This window comes from Rhinatrema bivittatum, chromosome 18, assembly GCF_901001135.1.
Source record: "Rhinatrema bivittatum chromosome 18, aRhiBiv1.1, whole genome shotgun sequence".
NCBI classification, from domain to species: domain Eukaryota; kingdom Metazoa; phylum Chordata; class Amphibia; order Gymnophiona; family Rhinatrematidae; genus Rhinatrema; species Rhinatrema bivittatum.
Window position 1 is genome coordinate 53,335,896 of NC_042632.1, and position 17,826 is coordinate 53,353,721.

General features: G+C 51.6%; 1 protein-coding gene across 1 annotated transcript in view; it reads left to right on the forward strand.

The window, feature by feature from the left end:
- The first annotated feature begins 1,291 nt into the window (after positions 1 to 1,291).
- Positions 1,292 to 17,826, forward strand: part of LOC115079703 — a 68,020-nt gene continuing 51,485 nt past the window's right edge. Inside the window, exons 1-12 of the mRNA XM_029583450.1 lie at positions 1,292 to 1,651; positions 2,718 to 2,827; positions 5,401 to 5,510; positions 6,266 to 6,481; positions 7,088 to 7,231; positions 7,637 to 7,812; positions 8,107 to 8,171; positions 8,795 to 8,880; positions 10,252 to 10,467; positions 13,229 to 13,363; positions 14,143 to 14,300; positions 15,400 to 15,745. Coding sequence (XP_029439310.1) covers positions 5,441 to 5,510; positions 6,266 to 6,481; positions 7,088 to 7,231; positions 7,637 to 7,812; positions 8,107 to 8,171; positions 8,795 to 8,880; positions 10,252 to 10,467; positions 13,229 to 13,363; positions 14,143 to 14,300; positions 15,400 to 15,745 — 1,612 coding nt within the window. The 5' untranslated portion in view covers positions 1,292 to 1,651; positions 2,718 to 2,827; positions 5,401 to 5,440. The remainder of the gene's footprint in view (positions 1,652 to 2,717; positions 2,828 to 5,400; positions 5,511 to 6,265; positions 6,482 to 7,087; positions 7,232 to 7,636; positions 7,813 to 8,106; positions 8,172 to 8,794; positions 8,881 to 10,251; positions 10,468 to 13,228; positions 13,364 to 14,142; positions 14,301 to 15,399; positions 15,746 to 17,826) is intronic.

Consider the following 17,826-nt stretch of genomic DNA (forward strand, 5'->3'; position numbering starts at 1 on the left):
TGCATTCAGATTAACAGAGACCTGAAGGAGTTTGTAACTGGTGTTAAGCACCTGTCCGCCAGCCATTTACAAAAGCAAACCAAACCCTCGGTCTTCGGAGACAGCCCTGAGTAACACCCACAGGGCGTCCGTGTTATCCTGAACCAGAGGGTCAGGAGACCCAGGTCTGGATCCTCTTTCTGCCCTGGATGCCTGTCCTGATCCTGAGCAAGCCACTTAAAACTGCCCCCTGAGACTGTAAGCTCTCTGGAGCAGGGACTCATTGTATGTCTATGCAATTTGTTGCAAAGCACCCAAGCAGTAGGGTTCTCTGTAAATGGTAATAGAGAGGTGTCTTAGGATAATATAGAAAGGAGACCTAAGAATACGACCAAGGTAAGCTGTAGCAGGCAGGTTGAAAAGTAGGATCCAGCTGGTGCTTCCGGTCAACAGATGCTGAGATGATACTTTTGTGCTCATGCCCAGATGTTCAGAAATGCTACAGAAATGTTTTGAGACAGACCTTCCCTTTTTTTTCCTTGCTCCGTTCGGCGGGAGCTCTGTGCTGCTCGGGGTGGGTGAGAGGTGACCTGTGAGAGGTGACCTGTGGCCTCCCCTCAGGATGGCCGTCCCCTCTGCTCCTGGTCATCCCTGGCTGTGTTCGGTGGGAGCTCTGTGCTGCTCGGGGTGGGTGAGAGGTGACCTGTGAGAGGTGACCTGTGGCCTCCCCTCAGGATGCCCGTCCCCTCTGCTCCTGGTCATCCCTGGCTGTGTTCGGCGAGTCTCTGGCAGGCAGAGGGCTCAGGTGGGCCACGAACGAGAAGCACCCCCCGCAGCCTGGACTGCAGATCCTGGACCACCATGCCCGACCATGTGAAAATATGGGGGGAAAAAACCCCCAATTTGGAGGGGAGGGAGGGCTGCTAAGGTGAAGGTGGTCTTTGCCGCTGCATATTTCCGGGTTCAGCCCAGCGTGTAAATGTGAGCTCCGGCCACTAGATGGCAGACACAGGTCTGTGCTGATGCGCCCTCGCCCTCTCTGCTACTGCCTGCTGCGGCCCTGCAGGGCACATGTGAAGCCTGGGAGGGGGGAGGGTACATTGCAGCCCGAGAGCCTGAGGCCTCGCTGGGGGTGGCGCCGGGCCCTGCAAGAGTCACAAGCCATGCCTGCAGGATGCGTCCCCTCTGGGCTGCAGGTGCCGCGGTGCCTCTTCCTCCTCCTCCTCCTCCTCCTGAGCAGAGGTAAAGCCCAATGGGCCGCGTCACGCCGCGAGCTGTTCCTTTCCCCCCCCGGGTGTGCTTCAGACCCGCGCTGGGAAGCTTATTTTTCCTTGTGGCATTAGGGGGTTTTGTTATCCGCATTTGCAGACCCCGGGTAAGAGCCGAGTGTGGCTCCCGAAGGTTGCCTTGCCCTTTCCTGTCTCTCTGCTCTCCCACCTCTTACCTCCACTGTCACCGGGCGCTCTCTCTCTCGCTCTCTCTCTCCACTTCCTGCCTTTTGCCTTGAATTTGAGGTCTGGCTTCCAGGTGCCCATCCCTCGGCCGGCTGGGAGCGGAAGGGAACCTCGTGCTACCTGTTGCAGGCCGATCCTCAGAGCTGGAGCAGCGCACGCGACCTGTGCCGCAATACGGAAGCACGACCCTCGCCGACATCGAGACGCCGGAGGAGAAGGTAAAGCTTGGGGGGGGGGGGGGGGGGGGGGGAGCCGGGAGGGAAAGGCCTCCTGCTCACAGGTGTTGCCCCGCAAGGGCTGGTCCGGGCCGGAAGGAGGTCCCAGGTGCGGGATTCCTGTACGCACCAGGAGAGGGATAAACGGGAAGGAGCTGGGTTCGTTCAGACTCGGGCCAGAGATGTTCTCCTTGGAATCCGGAGAGGGCTGCAGCTCACGAAGGATTGCGGTGCAGCTTTGAGATTTGGGTAGAATTTTGTAGCCGGTGAGGGGGTAATCCTGCTGGAGCGAGTCACTTAGGGGGAGGGGAGGGGATCTCTCTTGTCGCTGACAGCGGATTGTTCAGGTGCAGGGGATCCTGCCCGGAGGTTCCCTTCCCCCCTCCTGCTTTTGCTCAGGCTGCTCGTTCTGCCAAGAAAGCGGGGACTGTGTGTCGCCCTGCAGCTCCCCCACTCTCTGCACGCTGACCGCCTGCTGTCCCCGGGGGCTGCGCGCTGCCGAGCCGCAGGAGCGGTGCCTTCTTCTCGGTGCTCTGCTGGGTCTGGAGCAGGGGGCGGGAGGTAACCCCCCTTCGGAGCCCCGAGGCTGGTGGAACAGGTAGCCCGTGCCACGCGCACACCGCTGACCTTTCGGCCATGCCGGGTCGCTGCGGCTTCCGTGGCGCTCCTGGTGAAAGCCCGTAACCTCCCAGTCCCGTCGCTTTGTGCAGGCGGGACTGTATGCAGTCAGAGCTGCTGCTCTGGTCTCAGCTAAGTGCCCACTTAGAAATAAAGTTGCGGGCCAGACATTTTGAGCAAAGTAACTTGGTGCGGTTGGGATTAGCGTTTGAGAGCTACTGGATGAAGGAAGTGTAGCTCTGGGAAAACGAGTCAAAAATGTATTGTGAGGCCTTTTCACTGGACTAACAGCTTGCTTGTTGACCTTAATTTCCGTGTTTGCACGCTATTTTAGCCTGAGTGCTCGATAACCCCGGGGTGCATTGCATGGCCCTGCTGCAGCGTAGCGTGCGCTTTGAGTCTCGATTTCACACCTTTGCCTTCCTCTTCTCTCCTACCTTTGTTTCCGAAGGCCTGGATAGCAGGAAAAGGTCTGGGGGCCCCCTGGATCGGCTTGCACGCTCCCTCGGCGGCAGGATGGCGTTGGGCGGATGGAAGGCAGCCGGACAAAAGTTTGACCTGGTAACCTGTCATTGTTTTGGAACTTTTCGTTTTCGTTTTCCAGCTGATTTTATGATGCAGGATTTGTAGAAGACAAGTTGGAAGAGCAATTTTCCCTGTACGTACCCAGATCAGTCCAGACTCCTGGCTTTTGCCTTCCTGCCAGCAGATGGAGACAGAGAGAGTCTCATTGAGATAGTGCATAACCCAGTGTGCCACTTGCAATCCCTCAGTATTTCTCTGTCTCCAGCAGATGGTAGATGGTGTAAAACCTGCAGTCTGGCGAATTTATAAACAAAAAAAAAAGGAAGAATGAGAGAAGATAGATCTCCAGATCCTCCCAGAGGGTTGCTAGGTCCTGGTAGAGCCATCACCCCCTCTGGTTTGTGGCGGATGAGCAGGGGGTTGGTGACCTTTGATGGCAGCTCGCTCCGAGACCGTGGGCTCCAGATCCCTCATCCCCCATGAGGCAGTGTTGGTTCCGCTGGCAGCTCTGCATTTCAGTTCCCATCTGAGTAGGGAATTATTGAATTTATGCTTCAGGGCTTAATTACAGCAGTGGATGCAGTTTTATGACTTGTTTAAAAAAAAACAAAAAACCCCACAGCAAGCAAGAGCGACCGGGTGCCGGTCACTCGGGGGCCTCGATCGCCGCTTCAGAACTGGTCACCCGGGGGTTTTCTGAGGTTCGGGTAAACGGGGTGGCGATAGCGGCGCGAGGCAGACGGTGCCATTCGTGTGCAGACTCGCGGAGGCGCCTACATTCAGACGGCTTGTATTCTGTGTGTATCCCCGGCGGAGAAGGCACTTGGGGGGGGGGGATCCCAGCGCTGGATCAACGAGCCTCGCGGGTGACGGAACCTAGCGCTGAGGCTTTCCCCATCAGCACGGGAATGGCGGCCATTTTCTATTCCTTAGCAGTGTCGGCAGCGTCTGCGAGAGAGACAGGGGAATCCCCCCTCTTCGGCTGTCGCCGGGAGCCGTGCATCATTGAGGTATCTAAAGGTCACTTATGATTTCCGTAGATCGGATCACCTCTTTGTACTGCGGAGTGGTCCAGAGAAGGGAAGTAAGGCGTCTAAGGTCTACAGTTGTGCGGTGGCTGAAGGAAGCGATCGAGTCAACTTACGTTTCTGCAGTGCGCCTGCTGCTGGGGGAGGGGGTTTAGGGGCGCACGTGCTGCGTTCTCAGGCGGCTTCCTGGGCTGAGTCACATCAGGTGTCTCTGCGTGAAATTTGCTGGGTGGGTACAGATCAGTTCAGAGACTGCCCATTTACTGGGGGGGAGAGTCCGCCGCTCGTACTGTTGCTTTGTATATAATGTGGAGTTGTTGGAGGTTTTCAATGCTGATCGCTTATGTTAAATTTGGGAAGCGAGTTTTCCATTGTCTTTCCGGGTAACTTCATCTTCTTCCAGCTCGTTGGAGGGGAGGGAATTTGCTTAGAAGTTTTCTTATGGTTGTTGCTGTCATCTTGGCTTGGGTACAGGTCAATACTGAGGGACTGCAGGTGGCACCCTGGGTTATGTACAGTGTCAGAGAAACTTTCTCTGTCTCCATCTGCTGGCAGGGAGGCAAAACACAGGAGTCTGGACCGATCTATGGTACTACAGGAACGAAAATTAGCAGGTAAGAACCAATTTTCTCAATAGCAGGCCCAACCCTCTGTAATTTGCTCCGAAGGAACCCAAGTTTTTCAAAAAAAAAACCTAAAGACCCTCCTCTTTAAACAAGCCTATGAAGGTTAATTTTGATCTTATGTTAATATTCTGTTTTATCTTGTTATTTGTTTTTTGATTTTTCATGATGTTTTAAGGTGGTCTTTATTTATTTATTTGTTGAGTTTTATATATACCGTCATTCGGTAGAGCCATCATAACGGTTTACAAAAATATACATTTTTCTTCGTGTAAATTATATAATTTGCTGTGTAACTTTTACTTGCGTTTCATTTGACATCTTTATTTGTTATTATTTTATGTTGATAAACTATGAATATGATTCTGTACCCTGCCCCGAACATAGGAAGGGTGGGCAAGAAATGCTTCAAAATAAATAAATAAATACAATGTCCTTTCTGTACGTGCTCGGAAAAACATGCGCGTTTTGTATAGAGCACCACTTTGTCCAAAATAATACTTTACTATTTACTACGTGAGAGACAGAGGCGGGAATGGGTGGCCATTATTATTATTCAGCTGCAGGTGGTTAAAATGAATGGGTGGGGTGGCAGTGACTTGCTGGAGGTCACGCAGAGTGTCACAGAGGTGGCTCACATGCCCCGGGAGTTGTCCTGCTTGAAGTGCTGTGACCCCCCCCCCCCCCCCCCCCCCCCCCGAGGTCTGCTCCCCTGAGGGGTTTCCTGGGCCTGCCTGCTTGAAACCTTCACAGTGGTAACAGTCCCAGGAGCACCCTGGACCCGAAACGTGGATACTTGGACGTGTGAAGCTCGCGCCGTGTTGCGTGGCCTTCGGATGCAGCGCGTGTAAACAGTAGACTGACCGGAAAGGGATGCAGTATTGTCAAGTCATCATGGCAGTGAGGTGTTAATGTCATTTTAAGATGTCAGGAGCTTGGCTCTCTGCTTCTTCCTCAGGTTAAATCTCCCGGCTGCTACAGCGGGGTCCTGCGGCTTCATGAGGGCCTCGGACGTCGCCAGCAACCCTTGCACGGAGGAAAAATCCTGGATTTGTAAACGCAGTTTAGGTAAAGCTCCTTCGTGTTGTGTTGCGAGCGCAGGACGCCCAGGCAGGGTGAATCTTGCGTCTGGACGATCACGGAGCAGGGGAGAGATTCCCCCCGTCTCTGTCCTGTCCACACGTCAAACGCTGTTTCCTCGCCACGCAAAGTCCAAGGGTCGCTCACGGGCTGCAAAACGTTTACCTGTTACAAAGGTGGCTCTCGCTCAGGCACGAGCTGCCTCAGTCTTCCCGGGCACCTGGGGGAAAGGCAGCGTGCGGGCGGGAGGAAATTTAAAAAAGGAGTGAACGGGTCCCGGATCCTGTCTCCTCCTCCTCCTCTGATGTTCCATGGGAAAGAGCTCAGCGGACCCCAACTTTAGAAAAAAAAAAAAAAGCTGGCCACTCGCCAGCGTTTTGAAGCAACTGGGAAAGCTGCGGTTCTGTCCATGGGCCGGAGCTGTAATCTCAGACAGATCGCGGGGAAAGCTGCAGTGAGCGCTGCGGTGCGCTGGTTTTGTCTGTGGGGCTGGCGCTGCAGCTTCTCGGCGCCCTCACTGGGTCCGGCGCCTGGCAGAAGCTGCAGTCAGCGGCCGGGCTGCTCTCCTCCGTTTTTTTAGGTTTTCTGCCCTGGGTGGCACGGGAGCGAGCCTCTGGACCGGCCTCTTGCGCGAGCGGCGGGCAAGTCTTCCGTGCAGCTTTCCTTCTGCGCGTGGGGGTACGGTTTTTGACCTAGCGTAAGGCGTTATCGCTAGCCTTGTCGTCGTCCCCCCCCCCCCCCAGACGCAGACTGGTTCCTGGAATTCCCTGGCCGTATCCTCTTTACCAACCCTTGGCAGTACCGCGTGGAGCGAGACACCCTGCAGAGCGCCAAGAAGGACTGCCTGGCTCTGGATGCGTGCACGGGCTTCACCCTCATGATGGGAAAGTACACCATGGTGCAAACACGGGAAACCGCCCGGACCGCCTCCAGCGAGGACGTCGCATACATTAAAACAGGTAACACACGGGCGCAGCGACGTCCATGAAATCCTTGATCTCAAGGTGCGTTATTAATGTGATGATAGAGACACAGGAAGAGAGAAAATATAGAAATAGGATAACAGATGATAAGGCTTCAGGCCCACCCATTCTCCTCCTTTCTCCTTCCTGCTGCAATACTGCAGACCCTACATCACCTATTCTCAATTCCTCGCTGCTGAGGGTCCTCTATGCTCCTCCTCCTGTGCCTTTTTGTGCTTTGTTGCTATTTTTGCTTCTATCATCTCCACTGGGGGGGGGGGGGGGCACATTCCCTACACCCACCACGCTTTCTGCGTTACTCCCGATTTTGATGGCTCTGCTTTAAATCCCTCTCCGGATGGGTCCCCGTTCTTCAGCCTTAAATCTCCGAAGGCTAAGGAAGTAGCAGCCACCTGTGCGCACGAGAGGCAGCCCTGCAGGAAATAAAATATTCCTGGAACATATAAAAAAAACCAACCTGGTTTCAGGACGTCTCCGGGGGTGGGGGGGGGGGGGGTGCATGAGAAAACGCGGTCATGCCAGCTCTGGATATGCTCGGTGTATTTCTTACAAAAGTAATAGCAGCGCCGTCTGCTTCTGCAGCTTGCAGCCGTGGATCGTTTGGCTCGGTCTGCAACGAATCCTGCTCCTGTTCGGCGCCGGGGAGTATTTGCAACCCTCTGAATGGAGTGTGTGACTACTTGCTGCTTTGCAAGAATCCGACAGCAAGCGCCGTGTGCGACTTGGGTAAGCACCGCACGCTGGCGGCCGCTTTACCTCACCAGGGTTTCCGGCTGGCTCCGTACTTCTCAGGTCGGGCCCGGTTCCGTCCTAGATTTTGCCCCTATTGCCCGCACTGGCTCACAACCCCGCTCCCTTCGGGAAGAAATCAGGCGGGGTATGAAGCTAGAGGCAAACACAGAGGCGCGTCGCTTGAGGCGCAGAACCTGCCAGAAACCTCCTGGGTCAAATGATTTATAAAATACACAGACACTTGTTTCGTTCGTAAGACGTAGGCAGTCTAAGTGCCCCACTGGTATTTAATACAGAAACATTTGCTCGCCACTGCCGCTGTTGGTGAAATTTTGAGTTTGTTGCTTTAGTGTTTTGTTTTTTTTTTTCACCACTTTTTTTTTTTGTATTGTTACCTAGGCATGAATGACATCCGATGTCCACAGGGCCCGAAATGGTTGTATTATGACAAAACGTGCTACTATGTGGAAAGCCAGCAAACCAAGACCTGGCCTGAGGCCAATCGGTTCTGCAGGTCCTTCGTGGGCGGAGGCCTGCCCTGGCGCCTCTCGATGGGACACAATGCGAGTATTCCCGTGATAAAACCCTGGTATTCGAGGTACAGGGACGCGTTTCCCCTGGGGGAGAGGGTTTTTTTGGGATCATTTTGTATAACTATTTTAGTGAGAGAAGCGGCAGATGAAACACTTCTCCGAAGGATGTTGTAGTAACCTGAGTGTCAGAGACCACATGGGGCGGGGGTGTGTGTGTACCTTTTATGGCTATAGCCGAAAAAAGGACCCCTGTATGATCACTGCGTCAATGTGTGGTACATAAATGAGGTGACCTAGGGGCTGAAATCTAAAGAACGTTGTGGTGCTGTGTTGCAGAACTGGATCGGGAAGACGATAACCAGCGGATTTTACTGGATCTCGCTCTCGCCTTCCAGCGACAGGTACGTGGCACAGCTAATTCAGCCGCCTTGTCTAATGATGAGAGGTGATCAGCGCTAGGTTTCTGAGTTTTCAAAGGCTTGGAATAAATACTAAAATTTGTCCCGCGATAAGTAATCCGGAGCCTTGCCCTCTGCGTCCGGGACCTCTCTCCATTCCTCTCCTGCCACCTCTGAATCCCAACACGCTACACGCTCCCTTTCCATCTGGGAGCAGAGGAGGGATGGGTGCCTGGCAGAGTTTGTCCCTTAAATTCATTTGTAATCGTGATTTTTCCAGATTTGCCAGTGAGATGTTGGCTGGAATTTCTCACGAGCTTTCAGTTCCAAATTTGGATCGGATGCTACTCAGGTCCGGGGCAGGGTTGCTTTTTTTTTTTTTTTTGCCTTCATGACGCGATCCGTGTCTTAGAGCCCATCTCACGTGCCAGTGTTTCACGTCTTATATCCTTAAGATATGCTTGCTAAGGCCACGCCATGCCAGGCCACGGCGGTGAGCCAGCCGTACATCTTCGTTTCGGAGTTCACTTGCTGTGCATTGAATCTTATTTTATCCAGCAGCACTAAGAAACTTTCCCCTCTGGCTGTGAAGCGGGCAGTAAGTGCGGCTCTTGCATTTTAAACAGAGTGCCGTCGGAATGCTACCAGGCCCTGAGCGGCGAGCAGATGAGCTGCTACATCCAGAGCAACTGGATCTGCAAGAAAAACCCTGGTAGGGTGAGAGTGTCCTATGCGCTACTGAGAAGCTGTGCCTACATTTGCTTCCTCAATCTCTGCTCTGCTTCCCCCTCCCGACTCTCACCCTGGCTCTCATCTCACTTTAAAAATCTTCCTTTTCTGTAAACTGTGATTGAGATTTTCTACCGGAGACCAGGGATTGGAATCTGGGCTCTGGCCCCTGCTTATCTGAGCTTTCTGGGGCTTGAAGGGCCACAGAGGTTGAGCACTGGGGCTCTGGGGAGACTTCTGCAATCTGCTTTAGTAATCGTAATAGTACTTATTACAGTGTAGTGTCCATCTAAACCGTGCTGCACAGGGTAAACGTATGGTTCCAAGTTAAGTAACCCTGTACGTACCGGATCAGTCCAGACTCCTGGGTTATGCCTCCGCACCAGCAGGTGGAGACAGAGCAAAACTTGACAGGCTCTGCCATATATACCAGTCTGCCTAGCTTCTTTCCTGCTGCAAAGGCATAAACACTGCTTGATCTCTGGCTTCTCTTCTTTGCCCCCCCCCCCCCCCCCAGGAATCCTTTCTGCTTATCCCATGCTCCGTTTCTCTCTCTCCACCCCCCCCCCCTCCTCCTTGGGAGGCTGCTCCATGACCCCACCACCCTTTCCATATGGAAGGACCGTTGAGCAAGCAGGCCAGGCCAGTCTGATAACAAAAATTCTAAACCAGGCGAAAATGTATTTGAGTAGCGGAACTCGGAGAGTGTGGAGTCGCTGGGGCCCTCTCCAGTGAAGGGAACGCGACCAGCGGTTTGCACAGGATATGAAAATTTGCCGCGGAATAGATGTACTGGGGTGCTGGTTGGGTGGGTGGGGGGAACAGATAATAGGAAAGATGACAAGAATGGTCAAGGGCTTGGCAACTCCACCTTAATCCAAAAAGTACCCCCAAATTTCTTTATGCATTTGGGGGTAAAGAAATTGAAGATCCAAATAGCTTTTTGTAAGGAAAGAAGTGTCGTCATGTCTGGTGAGCTCAAGGTAGGCAGTCAGTGTGACAAACCTGTTGGGTAAGCTAAGAGCATACCGGGGGTGCATTAAGAGGGGCTGTCTCTTAATTTTGGATTGGGCGATGTGTGAAGCAGTGTTTTTAACGTGTTTTAAGTGATGATTTTATTGTATTTGTGTATTGTCTGTTTTGTCATGTTGTGCATCATTCTGGTCAACTTTGCTGAGTGTTCGGAATATAAAAGTCGGAAACAAACAAATAAATCACGAGTAGAAAGAGGGAAGGGGAATCTGGGTCTCTCGATGTCGCACCCTTTGATCTCTGACCGGTAGGTTGTCGTGCCGGTCTTGAATAAGCACTCGGAGCCTAATGCTGTGTTCATCCTCGGCGCCTTCTCTTTCAGATGGCAGCTTCTTTGAGGTACTCAACATGCTGCTCGTCTCCAGCATGAAGTATGTGATCAGAAACTATAGCTCCCTGGACCCGGCTCGTGAGGACTGCATAAATGCGATGGAGAAGTGCACGGGGATAGTGGAGCAGGAAGGGGTGTTCTACACGGTCAGGGGAAAGCTGCTAGCGAAGAGCAACATAACCCAGCTCAAGCTTTACATCAAAACAGGTAACGTGCGCCCTGGCTTCTTAGACTGAGTGTGCGGGGGGGTGGGGGCGGCCGCAAACGCCAACCAAGAGTGTGAAGGTGGCAAATAGATGCAAGGCAGGCTGCGTTCCTGTTTCTGGAGAAGCGAGGAAGGGATGCTCTGTCATTCCAAAATGACATGAAAACGTTGACATTCCACTGGAACGGTGGTTCACTTAGTATCAGCGCACACCAAGGCATCCACCTTTAGGAATCGTAAGGGATACCATGCCTTCGGATCCAAGGGGAACAAATTTGCCTTCAAAATTTGCCTCCGGAGTGCTCCATTCCAAGTCAATCAACTCTTTAATTGGATACAGGAGGGGAAAGAAATATGATTTGCGTAAGGTGACTAATATGGGATCTTTCTTTTGCAAGCCTGCGGCGTCATCCCCCTGAGCATCTTCAGGGTCTGAGCCAAAAGACTCGGCAAATCATCTTTGTAAAAAAAATAACGAAGTAAAGTTCAATGGCGTTCCAAATCAAGTGGAATTTCTCCCTCTTGCAAGGGTGAGAAACCCGTATCAGAATCATCCAATGCATTATGATCCATGTCCGTCCCCCCCGAACATCACCAGGGACGACATCCCTGCAGTGCTTGCCCGCAGTGTCTGCCGAGTGGAAGCCCCAAGTACCAAACCTTTCTTAGCAGGTTGCTTCACCTCCACTGGGTGCTCTTGGGGTCTTCAGGCCCTGAAAAAATTCCAGCCAGGAAAAGGAGGATGGATCTAAACCAGAGCCCATAATCCCAAACCTGCCACTCTCCGACCCTTCTGCTGGAGATGTCTCTGTCATCAGGAGCAAGAGGGGAGGGGACACATCCGCCATGTCGACTTCCACCCGACTCCCCTCCCGAGGAGATGGGGCCCCCATTGGCAAAATCCGAAGTGGACAAATTGGCTTGAGCATCCGAGCAGCGCTGGACACAGGCGTAGAGAAAGTAATGGCTGAATTGCCTCACAGATAGCTTAAGCGCTGAGACCACTTTGCCCCCGGCGCCATAGTCTTCCCGCACTGGACGTGAGGCCCACCGCCTTCAGTGTACGGGAGTACGTGCGTAAATACGTGCCCAAAACTAGGCCGCGGCCATACACTAACGTCCCAGAGAAGTGAGAGGGAAACGGGGTAAGAGACTCAGGGGGAAGGAAAGACCCGATAAGGAACAAGAGAGGGGGAATAAAACTTCCCTAATCTTTTCTTTTTTTTTTTTTTACCTGAGCTCAGCCCTCCCTGGCTGAGAGCACGAATGGGTCGCCGACTGCAGGGGGAGAGGGCACAAACCTTTACCCGCTTAGCACTCCCTCGTTCACAGAGCGCTTCTTCTTTTAGTTTTTTGGGGTTTTTTTAAGTGAATAAGCCTGCCAGGCTACCAGACCTAAAATGCTCAGCTGAGGGAAGGACCAAAACAAGTGTCACCTCAGGAGCTCAAGAGGTGCGCCAAAAGCTTCTTTTTATTTTATTTATTTATTTTTTTTACTACAAGCAATCCCTCGTAGGAAACTGCATGTACAGCATCTGCTGGAGACGGAGAATACTGGCAATCCGTGACGTCAGCGAATCAGCTTTACTCCATCTCCAGCTGCTGGTAGAGGTACATCACCACTGGTGCCTGAGTGCAGAGAAACGTCAGTCTGCCAGTCCTGGCTTGCCCTTTTTTTTCCCCCAAATGTACAATGTACAAGGCTTCTCCTGTATGCTTGTCTTTGTTGTTGGAGCATTGGAGGAAAAGACAAAGAGAGCGAGAAAGAGAACTTCAGTATCGTGAGTGTGATCTACTGTGTGGGTGGCTTTTATTTTCCCCTGTTAGTATTATGCATTCCCTTGCTTTCACTTTAGTTCTTCAATTTTGGCGGCACAGTTGATCTTCATTAAGATAAACCTCCCTCTCTTGGGTTTACTGCAATTCCCATGTGAGTGGCAGGAGGACTGAGTGTGCGGCACTATTGCACTATTTTTGGGGGTTTCTCGCCCACTGAACAGCGGTGCCTGTATTTTTTGTCTTCCGTGTCCTCGGGTGTTGATGTTTCTGCTGCTTGCTCAGCTCCTAATGCCTTGGGGTGTTGATGCTTGTGCCGCTGCTGCTGACCTACGCCATAGGTTTGTCTGGGCCAGCCTCCTCCACGTTTCCTCTGCTGTTGGCTGTGCCTCTCACTCAGGGCCTAAAGTCTTCTATAGGGAGGGACCTTCAAGTCCTGAAAGTTTCATAAAAATTGGATAGAAAAAAACACAATGTTATAGGCAAAAATAATGCACATTGGTTTTAATGGGAATAAACCATACTGAAGCGACACACAAAAAAACGTTTCTTTCACGCAAATGCCTAAACATTAGGGAGCAGGCTGGGCCGGAGACTGACACTGTAGGTGCGGACTGGCTGAGAGAGGGGGGTCTCCTGGATAAATCACAGGGCTGCGGATGAGGGTGCAGCTTCATGGGCATTGTGTGGCTGAGATCTCTGTCATTTCAGCTTAGTGACTAGCCAGCCAGAATGGGCTAGGAAGCCATGCAGAATGGGCTTCCTTCCCTCTTTCGGGTCATAGGGAAGAGGGTGAACCAGTATTTATCTCCTGTTTCAAAGATTTTTGCTTTGAGAGACCTGCAGGCAGGATGTTTTGCGTCAGGCGCTGAGCCGCGCTGTTCACCGTTATAAGACCCAGGCAGTCGCTCTGGTACAGCTTCCTCTGCAGTCTTTAGCTGCCGATGGCGGGATCGGCATTAAGCCCCATTTATCTCTGCTTTCCAGACTGTAAGTTGAAGTTCTTTGGTATCTCCTGTGAGCCTTGCCCATTTTGCCCCGAGGACTTCCCCTGTAACCCCTGGACAGGACTGTGTGATAAAACGATCTGTGTTTCGGAAGTGGTAGAAGCGAACTGCAAAGGTAAGTGCGTTAGACACTCGATCCACTATCCGCTGAATTTCCCAGGCACGTTATCCACCGGCTTACTGAACGTGGACCTCTTAGTTCCTAGAGGGGGAGAGTCTGGGCCAATCCGTGTTTTGTTTTGTTTTTTTGACACGTCTTCCTGTGATGCTGATTGGAAATTGAAGAAGCAGGAACTGGAAATACCAGTACTGCACTGGGAAGAAATGTCCAAAACCAAGAATAATCAAAGATATCCTTCCAGGAATGTGGCAGCTTTGGCTTAATGATACATTTTGATAAATGATCTTCTGCTCCACCCCTATGTGGGACGGCCACCGAGCCCCATGGCATCACTAGGGTTAACTCCATTCTCTTTAACCAGCAGCACCGATTGGGTCCTGCATTTCCCCTGGTACCACGTATGGATGCGTGCTCCCTATTTTTGTCCTCTGTAAGTGCAAAGCAGCAAACCCAGGTCTGACTCGGCGTGTCCTTCATGATCACCCTGTGTCCAGGCCAGGACTGTCCGTAGGGGGGGGGAGGACTCATAGGCCTGAGCACCCTGGGACCTGCGCGTTGCGGGACCCCGCGCCAGTGCGGTAGCCCCGCCCCCAGCACTGTCATTTCCTGTTGGCTTGGAGGTGGAGCCACGCACACCAGTGTTCCGGGCCCCTGCCACACCCCGGGGCCCCGCACTCCTGTTAAGGTCGGACCTGTCCCCAGGTGTATAGCCAGAGTGTGCAAGCAAGCCCCCTTTGCAAGGGATTTTTTTTTTTAATTTAATTTAATTTCAGAGGTGCTGTCAGCAAAGTGCCCCCTCGGGTGGCTCGAGTGGAAAGAAAAGTGCTACCTCATTGAGAAAATCAAGCGCACGACGTGGCCGGAGGCACGCCTGCGGTGCAGACACTTTCTGGAATCGGATCTTGCTAAAATGGAGACCAACGAGGAAAAGGTGAGACACCTAGAGTTTTTTTTTTTTAAAGTCTAAAGCCCCTTCTATTTCCAACAGCAATAGAACTGTACTTCAGGCTATCATTCTCTCGGGACTGGACTATTGCAATTCTTTTATATGTTGGCCTTCCAGAAACAACAATCCGCCCACCCCCAACTCATACAAAATTCCACAAGCTCCCCTCTTAACAAACACTGAGAAAAACGAACACATCTCACCTGTTCTTCTCACTCTTCATTGGTTACCAGTCAAGCAACGTGTTCAATATAAAATCCTAAATCTAATTTTCAGTTTAATCCATAATCCCTTATCCATTTGGTTGTGCACCTCATTTCGTATTTACCAACCCCGGCGTCATCTAAGATCAATCGATAAACATCTTCTTGACGTCCCGACAGCCAAAACCACAAGACTGGATAGAAATCACTAGAAAAACGTGGCCTTCTCCGTGGCAGGGCCCCTGCTCTGGAATTCCTTACCAACTACACTGAGACTCATTAGCAACCCTAAAGAATTCAGGAAAAAACTAGAAACCTATTTGTGTGCCATTGCTTTCAGTCTCGATAATCCTGAATAATGCTTTCCACCTTTCTCTTTTATTACTCACCCCATTCATATCACGATGATGGTTTAAATGTTTCTAATTTTAAGTTTAGTTTTATTCTTGACTATAGATTTTTAACCCCATATTATTTATTTCCATTTTTTTTTTTTTGTTACCGTCTACATTTTTAAAGTTTGTTTCTTTCATTTCATTCATTATAACTCACATAATATTTTTATAACTGTAAAGCGCCTGGACCATCAGCCGTGTGTAAGTGGTGTACAGAAATGTTTAAATAATAGAATTCGTAAGCCGAAGCGAAAGCAAACTGACAGGAGACAGAGGCCGAGCAGACGTTTGTGGAGAGAGGAGGTCGCCTTTGCTGACTTTGACTCATTCTGGGGAAGGGTGCTGGACAGTAACGATCTGTACCAGGGCGTCCGCTGCTAAACCAGAGCGAGCTCGGCGGGCCTGAGGCGCTGTTCCTGCTGGTAGGACAATGCGCCGTGTGTCGGGAAGAGCTGACTCCACACTTTTTCATCTCCCTCTGCGCAGGACAAAGTGATGACCATGCAGGCGGCAGACACCTGGGTGGGTTTGCATTATAAATCCACCGCTGCCGGATGGAACTGGGCGGACGGCAAGAAGGTGCCGGCTGTGATCACCGGGCAAGGAAATTTCTGGATCATTGCTGCCGTTTCTGGCCTTTCTCTCTCTCTCTCTCTCTCTCTCTCTGACTGCAGGGATGGGGCATGGAAGTTCCCTGACCCTATCTCTTGCATTTTCAGGCTACCCCCGCTGGCAGACAAGGCAGAGAAATGTGGCTACTTTGCAGCAGACCATAAACTAAAGGCGGCTAAGTGCTCCCAAGTTATGCACTGGATCTGTAAACGAAGTGCAGGTAAAAGCACCGGCCGTCGAGACAGTCAAACAGCGGATTAGATCAAGAAGCCCCTGGGATTCCTCTTGCCTGTTCTCGTAAAGGCTCCTAAGAGGACGCATCCCTTGAAGCTTTGCTCACTTAGGGGCCGATGCAAGAAACGTGCACGGAAAGCGGGCGCTCGGTGTTGAGCGCCCGCTTTCCTCACGCGCGCCCGGGCACCTCACCTGGGGGCGCCATGCAATATTTTAATTAGGGGTCGTGCTGACAAGGAGGCGCTAGGGTCGATTGCACCTCCTTGGCAGCAGAAGCCCAGGAGAGGTCGGCTGTCCGCAGGTTAAGAGAGCGGACGCTCAATTTTAGGAGCGTTCGTTTTCCTAAGCAGTGCACAGCCATGGGTTAGGAAAATGGACGCTCGTTAACCGAGCATCCATTTCCCTAACTTGACCTCCAGCACTTTTTTTTTTTTACTTTTTAAACTTTTGGTTCCTCTGACTTAATATCGCCGTGATATTAAGTTGGAGGATGTACAGAAAAGCAGTATTCCCTGTACGTACCCTGATCAGTCCAGACTGCTGGGTTTTGCCTCCCTTCCAGCAGATGGAGACAGAGAAAAACTTGAAGAGCACCCCCTCTTAACCTGGTGTGCCACCTGCATCTCTTCAGTATTTCTCTGTCTCCAGCAGGTGGAGGTGGTGCAAAACCTGTGGTTTTTCTGTACAACCTTTTGGGGTGCTCAGAAATTAATGACTGCTCTGGGCAGGTGTTAATTTCTGAGCATAAAAATGTGCAGGTCTGGCACACAGTTTCTTTTTCCATCCGGGGAGCATACCTAATAGCCTCATCAACTTGCATTTGCATGTGATGATCGCTATTAGTTTCACGGCATGTTAGATGTGGGTTATGGAGGCGCTTATAGCATAAGGGGCAGTGGACGCGTCTCCACAACGTGCATCCATCCGTGGGTTAAACTGTGCGCTCAGGCCCCTTAAAATTGACCCTTCCTCAATCCTGCCTATAATCCACCTGGTTTAGTGCTTCCCAGTCATGGTTTCACAGTTTTACCTCAAAGCCTCTTTATTTCTCTGTGTGCCTTGTCAGTCTGTCTTGACTAGATTGTAAGCTCCAGGGAACAGGGACTGTTCACCATGTATCTCTGTACAGTGCAGTGTACATCTGCTACGCAGTACACAAACGATTAATTCCAATAAGGTCCATCTAGCCTACCCATGCCCCCCTCGCTCCTCTGCTAATCTCTCTGGCTTTTGCACTGCAGGAAATTTTGGTTTATCTTTTCGGCAAATGGTACTTATTGGTAATATTCTCCCGACTTTAATGAACGAGATCTCGGACCAAGTAAACATAACATTAACAACCTTTAATGAGCTTTTGTTAGTGCATTATCCATATCTGTCTGAGTTTGTGTTTCCTAAATAAGCCCGGTCCTGCCCTCCAGGAAGATTTATTCATCATCCTCAGGCTCAGCTGGGAGATGCAAGGGAAGCCGGCGTTTCTGCGTCGGGCAACGAGCTGCTCTTTCTTCCCTTCCGCCATTTGTAATCGCTCTTCCTAATTTTCTGCTCATTAATGCATTCTCTCATTTTTCTTCTTATTAATAGTCTCATTTCTCAGTCCATTTCAAAGGAGCCGTTCCCCTCCCCCCAAATCTCAGGGTCCGTCCTGTCTCATCCCCTGGTTTGATGCACAACTCTATCCACAGGGCGAATCAGGCTCCACCCGCCAGCAGCCTGGCTTTCTTTCCCCGTAGTCGCAGCCTGCCTCCTGCCTGGGAGGGAATGGGCAGGAGACAGCGCGGAAAGAGAGGGAAAGAGGTGTTAACAGTATAAACACGGGTGAAAAAGCGCAGCGTAAACAACCGACGCGGATTAAGCCGTTCGCCAGACCAGAAGCATGCCGTGATTTGCTCGTTTTGCGATGTACGGTGTAAGCTGGTGGACCGCCATGCTCTGCCATCACGGCGGGTGTCGGCGATCACACGCCGCGCTGCCTTGCGAGGGGGGATAGTCCGCGGTGTTCCCCCCGGGGGGCGCCGGCCGCATCTGGAACGACATTCTTTGCTGGAACCCCTGGCTGCAGATGAA